General features: G+C 42.3%; 1 protein-coding gene and 1 long non-coding RNA gene across 2 annotated transcripts; one reads left to right on the top strand and one right to left on the bottom strand.

Moving 5' to 3' along the window:
* The first annotated feature begins 1755 nt into the window (after positions 1-1755).
* Positions 1756-10285, top strand: LOC117525689. Its single transcript, XR_004565120.1, has 3 exons — positions 1756-1965; positions 6892-6898; positions 10275-10285. It is a non-coding gene; the product is annotated as an uncharacterized LOC117525689 (long non-coding RNA).
* tmem109 (transmembrane protein 109) lies at positions 4870-12984 on the bottom strand. The gene is made up of 3 exons (XM_034187614.1): positions 12329-12984; positions 10321-10423; positions 4870-6288 (listed from the first exon to the last, which is right to left on the bottom strand). The coding sequence occupies exons 1-3, from the start codon at positions 12539-12541 to the stop codon at positions 5915-5917; spliced, it is 690 nt and encodes a 229-aa protein (XP_034043505.1). The 5' UTR covers positions 12542-12984; the 3' UTR covers positions 4870-5914.
* Between the last annotated feature and the right edge of the window lie 43 nt (positions 12985-13027).

Genomic DNA, 13027 nt, shown 5'->3' with positions numbered 1-13027 from the left:
GATTTTAAACACAGCTCAGCAGTCACTTTGAGTGCAAGAAAACATGAATTCAAATCAAATCGCACACAGCTCCATTATCCTCAAAATAAAATTTTGATTATTTTTTTTCTCCCTCCAGCATTCCAGAAACAAAAGAAGGGCTTTCTTTTGTGGATTTTAATCCACTCACTGCACACCCCACAGCTGACTTTTTAAACTCAGCAGATTTGGACAGACCAGGATTAGGAAGAACTCATTATTTGTAATCAATTTTTATTAAGCTGAAGTTGGAACTCCAACTGGGAAAGCCGAGAAAAATCCAGCTTCTGCCACATCACAAAGGAGCAACTGTGCGGCCAGTGTTTTTCATGTAATCAGCCAAAGGACATATATTCATTTTTGTTGGATGATAGTGAAATATAAAGCACTGAAAAATACATTAAAGCCAGTATTTTCCTGTATTTGCCATGTGCATCCGGAAAGTATTCACAGCACTTCATTTTTTCCACATTTTATATTACAGCCTCATTCTAAAATGGAGTAAATTAATTTTCCCCTCAAAATTCTACTCACAACACCCCATAATGACAACATGAAAAAGTATTTTTTAAATTTTTTGTAAATGTATAAAAAAAAAAAAAAAACCCAAAACAAACAACAAAAAAAAAAAACCTAAAATCACATCTACATGAGTATTCACACCCTTTGCTCAGTACTTTGTTGATGCACCTTTGATAGAAATTATAGTCTCAAGTCTTCTTGAATATGATGCTACAAGCTCGATGTGCCTATCTTTGGTCAATTTCGCCCATTCCTCTTTGCAGCACCTCTCATGCTCCATCAGTTTGGATGGGGAGCGTCGGTGCACAGCCATTTTCAGATCTCTCCAGAGATGTTCAGTTGGATTCAGGTCTCGGCTCTGGCTGGGCCACTCAAGGACATTCACAGAGTTGTCCTGAAGCCACTTCTTTGATGTCTTGGCTGTGTGCTTAGGGTCATTGTCCTGCTGAAAAATGAACCGTCGCCCCAGCCTGAGGTCAAGAGTGCTCTGGAGCAGGTTTTCATCCAGGATGTCTCTGTACATTGCTGCATTCATCTTTCCCTCAATCCTGACTCATCTCCCAGTTCCTGCTGCTGAAAAACAACCCCACAGCATGATGCTGCCACCACCATGCTTCACTGTAGGGATGGTGCCCGATTTCCTCCAAATATGACGCCTGGCATTCACACCAGAGTTCATTCATTGTTTCAGAACACAGAATTTTGTTTCTAATGGTCTGAGAGACCTTCAGGTGGGCAAACTCTAGGTGGGCTGCCATGTGCCTTTTACTTAGGAGTGACTTCCGTCTGGCCACTCTACTATACAGGCCTGATTGGTGGATTGCTGCAGAGATGGTTGTCTTTCTGGAAGGTTCTCTCTCCACAGAGGAATGCTGGAGCTCTGACAAGAGTGACCATCCAGTTCTTGGTCACCTCCCTGACTAAGAGCCTTCTCCGTTGATTGCTCAGTTTAGGTGGGTGGCCAACTCTAGGAAGAGTCTTGGTGGATCCGAACTCTTCCATTTATGGATGATGGAGGCCACTGTGCTTGTTGGGACCTTCAAAGCAGCAGAAGTGTTTCTGCACTCTTCCCCAGATTTGTGCCTCAAGACAATCCTTTCTCAGAAGTCTACAGACAATTCCTTTGACTTCATGTTTGGTTTGTGCTCTGATATGCACTGTCAACTGTGGGACCTTATATGTAGACAGATGTGTGTCTTTCCAGATCATGTCCAATCAACTGAATTTACCCCAGGTGGACTAATTAAGCTGTAGAAACATCTCAAGGATGATCAGTGGAAACAGGATGCATCTGAGCTCATTTCTGAGCTTCATGGCAAAGGCTGTGAATACTTACTCTTCTGTGGAGCACTTTGGTCCACTGTGGTTATTTAAGTGCTTAACAAATTAAGTAGGTTGGTTGATTATGTACATGTGATTTCTTTGGTTTACGTATTTTAATAAATTTGCAAAAATCTCAAAAAACTTTTTTCACAGTCATTATGGGGTATCGTGTGAAGAATTTTGAGGGGAAAAATTGAATTTCATCCATTTTAGAATAATGCTTAACAACAAAATATGGAAAAAGTGAAACGCTGTGAATACTTTCAGGACGTACCGTATGTTGTGATGTACAGTATTATTACATATGATTTTACACCTAATAAAGTGTCCTGTCAGTGAGTATTGTGTTGTTTTTTTTTTATTAAATTGAACATTTCTGTGCAGAAGCGATAATGAATTCAACAGAAGCAAATCATCTTCTTGCCAGTTTCATTCTACTGTCTACTGCATAACATACAGCCACATTAAATACAAACGTGGGTGACAAACAGTCGCCGTTTGTCACTTTCCGCAAGCGCCCAAGTTGAGCAGATAACAGTAATGGCAATTCAAATCTATGTCAGTACAGAGCCTACAGTAACAGGATATACCTATATAACCTTCAAGGGTAACTGTGCAAGTCCTTTGCACAGTCATCAGGTTCATTTAACACATATGCTGCAAGTAGAAGCTCATAAAATGTTCTCCAGGAGGCCAATCCATCACAAGGCCAACACATTCCCACTCTCACTCACACCTACGGTCAACTCAGCACCACCAAGTCACAGAACCTGCATGTCTTTGGAAGTGGGAGGAATCTGGAAGGCACACAAACATGGAAACTCCAGGATAAACCAGGAGGGGGTGTCGCAGACCTATCTCTGAAGCAACAGCACCAACTACTAAGGTGCGGAGAAGGCAACATAAAAACGCAAAAACATTTGTTTAGGGCCCCTTCACACATAACACGTTTTAAGCCGACTAGTGCACGAAGGAGGAATTGCATGCCACTCGTGAAAAATCGTAGCTGCCTCCAACGCCTCGTACATGTGTCACTACAACTATATGCGCACACCAGAGGCTGAAAGACAGAGTGTGCCCTGTGAGAGCCCATTTGATCCCTCTCGCAGCAGGTATTGGCCAAATTCCAGGTGTCACACATGAACATCGAAGACTGCTCGCCTGACACTAAGAAAATGTGTGACCATTTGCACTGTCAGCACAAAAACAGTCCGCAAACGATCACTTGTGAGCTGGATGTGAAATTTGTGTAAGTGCCCCCACAAGTGCCACTCTTGTGGGGGCACAACATTGCAAGTAGTAACGCACATGGTGCATGTGTCTCGCACGTGTGTTTTTTGCACCCCCCGCTCCCCTTTACACATGTGCCATACAGGGGGGAGCACACTTACACAGAATGCTTATATGTTTGTACAGATATGATCACGTGGGGCGGACAGCCACGTCAAGAACACACACAGCACGGTGAAGTACCTCCCAGCTGCTGAAGAGAGACACAAATGACGGCTCAGTGCACATGACATGTCACAGTACAAACACAGAGACCATAGCCAGGACAAGTATATTTCTAAGTCCTACACTACCTACATACATAATTACATAACAAATAAACTATTGATCACATAACAGAGTGACACGGTGTGTGCGCTGAACTGACAGGGGGTGTGGCTGGTGACAACAGCAACTGTTGAGATCTCTGGTTTTGGACGTCACGGCTGGGGAACACGTACCGTGTTTGGACAGATACGAAGTAACAGCTGTCCACTGACATCCACGTGTCTGCTTGCTGTCCTCACGTGGACATACATAAAAATATATATCGCTGTTGCGACAGGCTCCAGCGAATGAGCGCACACATTGACAGGCTGTCCCAGGTGAAATGGACGGTCAGATCACAACATGCAGCAGGTGATCTGAATGTCACATCAACCACGTGAGCTCTGTTCCACATGACGCGGTGTCTGTCCTGCAATGCGCCGTCCACAGGACACACCAGGCCAGCAGATGTGGACATGATAAGATTGCACTGCTTGATTCATGTCATTTCATGACTGTCCTCTACAGAGGAACAGACGGTTCATACTTGTATTGTCCGCTCGATAAGAAGGATTGAATAAAATGCCGTATTTTTTTTGTTTTTTTTTAATGGTGTGTGCTTTTATTTATTTATTTATTTTTTAAATACATTTATCTCCTTGTTGATTTCAGGCATTTTTCGCAACTTTTATAGGACAGAAATGGTAGTGCAGTGGTAAAATTTCTGGCTGGCAGTCAGAGCTTTTGTGAATTGCAGGTTCGAATCCTGTGGGTGGCATGCTTTTCTTTTTTTTTTTCCACAGCAGCTGCGCGATGTGGTGCCACATGCTTCAGCTGCCAGTTTTGTGCACGCGCATGAGCGTGCACAAATCCGTGGCTCGTTCACACCTTGCCGACCACATGTACCTCCCAAAGTCGGCTCGATATTTTCGTGCGGGCTGTTTCGCCATGATTCGCCCCGATTCCTACTTGTTCGTGCTGTGTGTGAAGGTGTGACCTAACCCTTGGGGAGACACTGTGATTTGGTGCTACATACTGTAAATAAATGGAATTGAATTTGATTATTTAAACAAATTTTGAATTAAACAGTGCAGTTATTTTTTGTCAGTGTGAATTCTATAGTGTACCGTTTGTATTGTTCTTTTTACAGTATTTTAATTTGTGAAAAACTCTGCATAATCTGGTTGCCACACTGCATATGTTAAATGATATAATGTGACTGTACAACATGAAAGCATGTTATAAATAGATTTCATGCAAAATAATGATTTAAAAAAAATAACGGGGGGGGGGGGCGCTCAGACAGCAATATGCAAAACACAGAAAATCAGCTCGAAAAGACTGGCTCAGCTTTCCAGAAAATTCAAAAAACTCTTATAATCAGACACGTGACGATAATATAAACTGATTTTATTCTTATCGCAGAATATTTGTAATTACAAATTCACCTTTAAAAAAAAAAAAAAAAAAAAGACAATTTCAATCTTTGACTCTGACCCTTATTGTGAAAGGTTGTTAAAAATGTTCTACCCCAAATACCTTTTACACAGAAATTTAAGTCCTGTTGCTGCATACAAACAAAAATGCACTGCGTTACAGCAAACGCACCCAAAGAGTTACAGCTGTGAGATTAGAACAAACGGTCAAGCTAATAAATGTTACAGAAGGCACAAAGCAACATATTATACTTTCAGACTTCCGCTTACTTCAATCAAAGCCGACATGTCGGAACGAGGAACTTTAAAACAAAACATGATATAGCTGTCGAAGATAAAAAAGGATGCCCCCTTTCTAATATGTCATTTTTCTTGAACACAAATCACATCAGTGACACTTCCACGAAGAATACAATACAACACCCACCACTCTGTCCTGAGATTAGCATTATTATTTTTGCGAAATGGTTAACACCAGACACAAAGCAGCCATCAGTGTCGGACTTCCCACCTCTACTGGACATTATTGCAAGTCTCCGCAAGAGATTATTCAGAAAACAAAGTAAGAATATTTATGTGCATTTTGTAAAAATAAAAATTTTAACAGCAGCGCAACTAAAAGCTCTTTGGTTTCCTGAGCGTCCACGTTGTTTAACGGTAAAAACATTTATGTAACAGAGCGTGTGGACATGTCGATGGCGCTTCCAGTCATCAACAAAAACCGACTGCAGCACATTTCCATCAAGTCAAAGAGTCAGACGCAGAGGAGCAGCACTTGGCAGAGATCACGTGCTGTCTGGAGAACAAAACCTTTATTAAAACGTGTAAAAACCAACACTTTCTGGCTCCAGACCTTCATCATGGAAATGTGTATGGTTTCAAAGGTTTTTCTCCTCCAGGCGACTTGTTTCTGGAGTCTCCTTTTCCAAAGCCAGTTTACACAAAGATATCAAGAAACTGAAATATTTTTAGGGAGACCCGTCACAATCAATGAATTATTCTTGTTGGGTTACGACAAAATTGTGAAATCGCCAAAATTTATTGGCAGCTGCCAAAAAGCACAGAACGTGAAGTCCTGCTCACTCCTCCATCCTCCTCCGCTTCTCCATCTCTCTCAGTCTTCGCTGTAGGATCCTCACCTCATCCTCCAGATGAGCGGTTTTATCAGCCACAGCTCCGCCCCCCCTGGACCCGACACCCAAGAGGACACAGACGCACACTAGGACTCCCAGACGGATGGCCATGGTTACTGTGCCAGCGTCGTGATCTCTTAGGATGAGTCCAAAACAGAACAAGGCCGCACCCACCTTCACCAGCCACAGGACCTCCCGCAGAGCCGAGGCAACCAATTGAAAGACGAGGGATATCAGCCAGTAGCCAATGAGAGCCACAAAAACCCACTGGGTGACGAAGATCACCCCGTCTGCTGTGACTCTGTCCACAGGGAGGCTGACTGTGGAAACAAGGGACACATAGAAAAAAGTGCAGGTTTGCAGCATCCAATCATCTATCAGTTTTCCTTTAACCCAGCTAGTTAACAGTGACCATGGACATGAAGACATTAAGGACTACAGCAATATTACTTATAACCCCAATGACCTTGACCTTCACCAAAATATCTGACCTCTGGCAATTCTGGAATCCAAAAATCCTGTTGAAAATAAAAAATCTTGGAGGTTGACTTTACTCTCTTGCCTAGCCTCTAGTGGGCGCCAGCACGTACGCAGAGACAGACATGACCAACAAGTCAATTCAAGTCACAGTGTAATCCAAGAGTTTAGCATAAAATATAGAGGAAGTCTGCAGAACAAGCTGGATATTTTAGGATAGGCCCAGAAGCTATTTAGTAGTTGTAGAATCACATACTAAATGTCTTGGAAAATCCACGTTGTGGCTTTTTCAAAATCATAGTGTCCAAAATGGCTCCTATGTCACTTTTTTTTTTTTTTTTTTTTTTTAACACACATCTTGGCTTCTAGAAAGGTCGAAAGTCTAACTTACATATCTAAATGTATGTATTAAGACAGGAGACACTTGTCGTATTGATTATCTAGAGGTTTTGAGTACTGGAAATGTCACAAATTAAGATGGTGGCCATATCGGAATTCCATAGTGCGTGCCATTGTATGTATATTTTTTTTAAGTAATTTCTGATTTGCATATAATTTCCCCTTTAGATTAGTTATTCTTTCAGTCAGGTTTCACATATTTGGCACACCACCAAAAACATTAAAATATAAACATTATCTCAGGAATTTACATTTAAAATATATATAGATAATCATGGTAAAGAGTTTCATATGCCCTAAAACATATTTAGATGCTTAAATTGAGTTCTTAATCCTAAACTTTCCAGAAGTGAAGATACGTTAAAAAAAAAAAGGAGAGAGAGAGAGAGAGAGAGAGAGAGTCAAACTTGAAATGGCGGCCATTTTGGATGGTGTCTTTGATTTCGAAAAAGTCACACGGGGGATTTTTAGGGATGTTTGTTATGCAATTCTACATATTTTCTGGACCGATCCTGAAGATTTCAGCTATTTAAAGAAAACCTAAACATTCTTGCATCCTGACAAAGAAAAAAAATCTAATATTTCAAGCATTGACATCAAAATAAAAGATGTCTAATCAAAGATGAGTGACCAAGCTCTAGATAAACAAGATCAGTAGATGACATGTCCCTCAGCCCCCACAAATAAGTAATACAAAGTGTTGGGGGATGGATTAGTGACTGGCCCGTTATGAAATCTGACGCTTACCCAAAGCAAGCCCAAAATCATAAAAGTCACTTAAAGGACACGTTGCTAGTGCTGGGTTGAAAAGATCGATTTGCCAATTTTTAATCGATTCTCATTTTACATGCCACAGATCAATTCATACCTCCAAAGATCTTTATAAAAAAAAAAAAAAAATGCACTTCTCACCAGCGTTGGAACAGCGTCGCTAAAGTAATGACGCAGCAGTAGGCCTGTTTCGCTGTTTCCGAGGGTGTGAAAATGATCATTTCTCTACACTGATTGTGGACCCACTGGTTCTGATTTAGAAGCAGGTCCACCATTTATTCATCAACCTCTGTCAAAGCTACACTGAACAAAAATATAAACGCAACACTTTTGGTTTTGCTCCCATTTTGTATGAGATGAACTCAAAGATCTAAAACTTTTTCCACATACACAATATCACCATTTCCCTCCAATATTGTTCACAAACCAGTCTAAATCTGTGATAGTGAGCACTTCTCCTTTGCTGAGATAATCCATCCCACCTCACAGGTGTGCCATATCAAGATGCTGATTAGACACCATGATTAGTGCACAGGTGTGCCTTAGACTGCCCACAATAAAAGGCCACTCTGAAAGGTGCAGTTTTATCACACAGCACAATGCCACAGATGTCGCAAGATTTGAGGGAGCATGCAACTGGCATGCTGACAGCAGGAATGTCAACCAGAGCTGTTGCTCGTGTATTGAATGTTCATTTCTCTACCCTAAGCCGTCTCCAAAGGCATTTCAGAGAATTTGGCAGTACATCCAACCAGCCTCACAACCACAGACCATGTGTAACCACACCAGCCCAGGACCTCCACATCCAGCATGTTCACCTCCAAGATCGTCTGAGACCAGCCACTCAGACAGCTGCTGAAACAGTCGGTTTGCATAACCAAAGAATTTCTGCACAAACTGTCAGAAACCGTCTCAGGGAAGCTCATCTGCATGCTCGTCGTCCTCATCGGGGTCTCGACCTGACTCCAGTTCGTCGTCGTAACCGACTTGAGTGGGCAAATGCTCACATTCGCTGGCGTTTGGCACTTTGGAGAGGTGTTCTCTTCACGGATGAATCCCGGTTCACACTGTTCAGGGCAGAAGCCAGACAGCATGTGTGGCGTTATGTGGGTGAGCAGTTTTCTGATGTCAATGTTGTGGATCGAGTGGCCCATGGTGGCGGTGGGGTTATGGTATGGACCGGCGTCTGTTATGGACGAAGAACACAGGTGCATTTTATTGATGGCATTTTGAATGCACAGAGATAACGTGACGAGATCCTGAGGCCCATTGTTGTGCCATACATCCAAGAACATCACCTCATGTTACAGCAGGATAATGCACGGCCCCATGTTGCAAGGATCTGTACACAATTCTTGGAAGCTGAAAATGTCCCAGTTCTTGCATGGCCGGCATACTCACCGGACATGTCACCCATTGAGCATGTTTGGGATGCTCTGGACCGGCGTATATGACAGCGTGTACCAGTTCCTGCCAATATCCAGCAACTTCGCACAGCCACTGAAGAGGAGTGGACCAACATTCCACAGGCCACAACTGACAACCTGATCAACTCTATGCGAAGGAGATGTGTTGCACTGCATGAGGCAAATGGTGGTCACACCAGATACTGACTGGTATCCCCCCCAATAAAACAAAACTGCACCTTTCAGAGTGGCCTTTTATTGTGGACAGTCTAAGGCACACCTGTGCACTAATCATGGTGTCTAATCAGCATCTTGATATGGCACACCTGTGAGGTGGGATGGATTATCTCAGCAAAGGAGAAGTGCTCACTATCACAGATTTAGACTGGTTTGTGAACAATATTGGAGGGAAATGATGATATTGTGTATGTGGAAAAAGTTTTAGATCTTTGAGTTCATCTCATACAAAATGGGAGCAAAACCAAAAGTGTTGCGTTTATATTTTTGTTGAGTGTATTTAAAGATGTCAATCATGATGACATTCTTCAAGTGGGTGAGCACCCTGTTCAGTTTTCCCCCCCCCCTTTTGTATTTTGTTCTCCTCGGTGGAGTTGATGGGCTTTATTTTCATTTTACTTTGAGAGAATCTGTCAGATTTTGGATCTTGATATGTGTGGAGTCTGTTACCTGTGCCGGAGCAGCACACGGTTTTAACCCCATTATAGCAATATATCAGATCTTGATGTGTGCAGAGCAGCACACTGTTTTAATGTGCACGCAGAACTCTCCGCTGTTTTTCAGACTGACCACATAGGTGTATTTCTTAGATTTCTCACAGTTATACTGATGACAACACTTATAAGCATGCACAATGCTGAGCCTCTAGCAGACAGTTTTTAACAGGCTGCCTTCATGATGGCCGTGCACGTGCACTAAGTCTTCTCACAGTGGAGAGTGGCTACATCATTTAAAAATGAGTCATCTTAACATGACATCACAGTTATGTAAACTTTGCAATTAATTTGCAGCTCTGTTCTTACCGTTAGCAGCTACATTGTACTAAAGCGCACACTGGGATGTTTTCCTTAAAGCTATGTAAACGCTGTCAAAAACACTCCAAAAAACGAGTACTTTGTTTTTGACAGTCTCCGTAGGTGTTTGTTGCGAATGCCATATACTCTGAGACCGGTCACAGAAGTGGACAAAGTAATCCAGGTGTATCATCAGATGGTCATTAACAGCTTAAATCAAAGTTGTTATGATTTCGATACAACATCTCCTTTAACCGCTGACATTTACCTTGGATTCCAGCCGTCTGCAGAAAATGAGTGACGTACTGCGAGAGCACGTTAAGACCACTGGCCACGCCTGCTGCCACAACACCCACAACTTGAGCAAAAGCCTAGAAGGCGCAAACAGAAAGAAACAATATTAAAGCTTTGGGATTCCAAACAGGCCAAAACAAGCCTGGAAGCAACGTGATCATCACACAGCCTCAATGCTCCAGAAATAAAAAGTAAAGTGACTGAAGCCTCAAAAGGGAGGGGAGTCGAAATATTACTGACTGTAAGCATTTATAACAAAGACACTGCAGATAATTATGTACTTTATACAGAAAGCACTACAAAAACTGCATGCAACAATATGAACAGACAAAGTTAAAATGACACTCAATATTCAACAGTGATGTGTAGCTGGGAGGAGGTGCAAAAACCAGAATCTACAGGACAAGTTAAGGACCATCTATCAATATACAAATCCTTCATCAATGTATCTTTATGTACACAATGAAAACAACGCTGTGACTAAACATACCTACAAACCCTAAGCCAATGCAATGCAATCTGGCCCCTTTACAGCAATATGAGGATCCAACAGTGTGCGTTTTGAAAACATGCTGAACACTGCCACCTGCTGGACGTTTCCAAATATGCGTTCATATATTATGAACTTGCATGCAGGGGTGGTGGCCAAGTGGATAATGCGCTTGGTTTCAGTGCAGAAGGTTCCGGGTTCAAATCCCACCCCTGCTACATTTCTCCATGTAATGTGGAGTTGTGTCAGGAAGGGCATCCGGTGTAAAACCTGTGCCAATTCAACATGCAGATCCACCTTGGATTTGCTGTGGCGACCCCGAGTGCAAACAAGGGAGCAGCCGAAGGGACTTACCTTTTATATTATGAACTTGCATGCAGCCATACGCACACATGCGCATGAAATACATGCACTAGAGGTGGGCGATACCGGGAATTTTGGTAGTGATCCGATACCAAGTAAATACAGGCCCAGTATTGCCAATATCGATACCGATGCTTTTTCATATTTAAGCTTCATAGATCCAAAGGATCCAAAAGACCTAGGATAGAATTTCGCCAAACATTGTACGTGACAACAAAATACTTTATCACAATCAACATTTTTGTTAAAAAATATCACTAAACACAACTTAAAACAAAATCTCCTGAGATAGAGGGCTGACAAACCACAAAACAAGGGTGCGCTGCTCTGTGTTGTGTGACACAAAGCAGCACTGCTCTTACAGAAAGAGAGTAGACTTTGATGAATCTGTGTGCGCGGCAGTCAGTGCGTGCGGGACAGAAAAAAAACCCGAGTATTGATCTTTTTACACGAGGATCGTTCAATATCAATACCAGCGTTGGTATCGATATTAGGATCGATCCGTCCACCTCTAACATGCACACGACCTCGACAGATCGCAGAAGTGAAGCCTAGCAGGTCTTGTTGTCAGCTGACCTCCCGTTACGTAAATCACTTTAAATCACGTAATCACTTTAATACCGTGTCAAATCACTTCCCGAAAAAAAAAAAAAAAAAAAAAAACTTATTCCACAAAAAATTGTTTGAGGGAAAGCCATCGTTCTAGTGCTGCAGCTGCACCAAAATGACTGACATACAAATGAAATAATACTAATTTCAAAAAATAAATAAACTCTGGGGTGGCGGGGTGCTGGCCCATGACAACTGCAAGCAGCCAAAAGACCACCACCAACAGCATATCATGAATTTTGTATTTAAAGGCGACTGCCTGAAATCTAATCTTGCAAATAATTTGGCATTAAAATTAAGATGACACAACTAATAATAAATTGTATAATTAGTGTTTCAAGATATCCATTAACTTAACCTCTGTTAATGCTGTGTTAATTGTCACAGTCCTTGTCTCGCAAAAAAACGTCCACACATCTAAATATCGCGATATTTCTTTGGCTGTCATATATTAACGTATTAAGCATTCAATTCATTAAAGTGCATATGTTGGTCCCTTTATAAACATTCCATGTCGCACCTTTTGCACCGACAACACCGTCTGTTCCCCGGCCAGTCTGTCCAGGTAAGCCCTGCCGTCGGCGGCCACCTCGGTCAGGAGCGTCCGGAGCTCGTGGATCACCCCGGAGGGCTGCTCCGGCACTTTCTCCCCAGAAACACAAAATAATGACAGGCTCAATCCGAACAACAAATTCGGACAACTTGAGCCCGCTCGTTCTAAAGTCGAAAACATAGTGGAAAGCAGACAGTGCAAAATCAATCTGACTGAACAATCACGTTTTCCCAAACAGGATGTGGGGAAAACGTATGAACTCACGTCTGCCACCTACCGGGTACAGCGTCTAATAGCGTTCCTTTAATGCAGTACTTTCAAACCGAAATCTGAACGAAGTTTACACTTTTAAATGATTTTGACGTCAGCAAAGTGGATCTAATTTCGATTGCCGCCCTCATATGACATCACAAAGGTATGTCATTAATAAAATGTGAGCAACCTTTATCTCTTTGCTCCCCTATGACACCCAGGTCATTTAGCCAAACTTGACATGTGGATGACAGTCAAACCACAATTACCCTGAATGGGTGTGTTCTCAAAAAGGTCGTGGCCATTGGGGCTCAAAGGACAACATTTGGACCCCCTCCCTCCCATGTCCATCAAATTTGGTGCACATATGGAGGTGGGTTCTGTTCATATGTGCAAAGAACACCATCTTTTAAT

Source organism: Thalassophryne amazonica, chromosome 15, assembly GCF_902500255.1.
Source record: "Thalassophryne amazonica chromosome 15, fThaAma1.1, whole genome shotgun sequence".
Lineage (NCBI taxonomy): Eukaryota > Metazoa > Chordata > Actinopteri > Batrachoidiformes > Batrachoididae > Thalassophryne > Thalassophryne amazonica.
The sequence above is the reverse complement of the archived record's forward strand: the minus strand, read 5'-3'. Positions and strand labels throughout refer to the sequence as shown.

Excerpts from the sequence above, each read along its gene's own strand:
- tmem109 (XM_034187614.1), bottom strand. The coding sequence starts at position 12,541 with ATGTTTTCGACTTTAGAACGAGCGGGCTCAAGTTGTCCGAATTTGTTG. Across the intron at positions 10,424-12,328 it reads CGGTGTTGTCGGTGCAAAAG|GCTTTTGCTCAAGTTGTGGG; the intron begins GTGCGACATGGA and ends TGCGCCTTCTAG. Across the intron at positions 6,289-10,320 it reads GCAGACGGCTGGAATCCAAG|TCAGCCTCCCTGTGGACAGA; the intron begins GTAAATGTCAGC and ends TTGTTTCCACAG.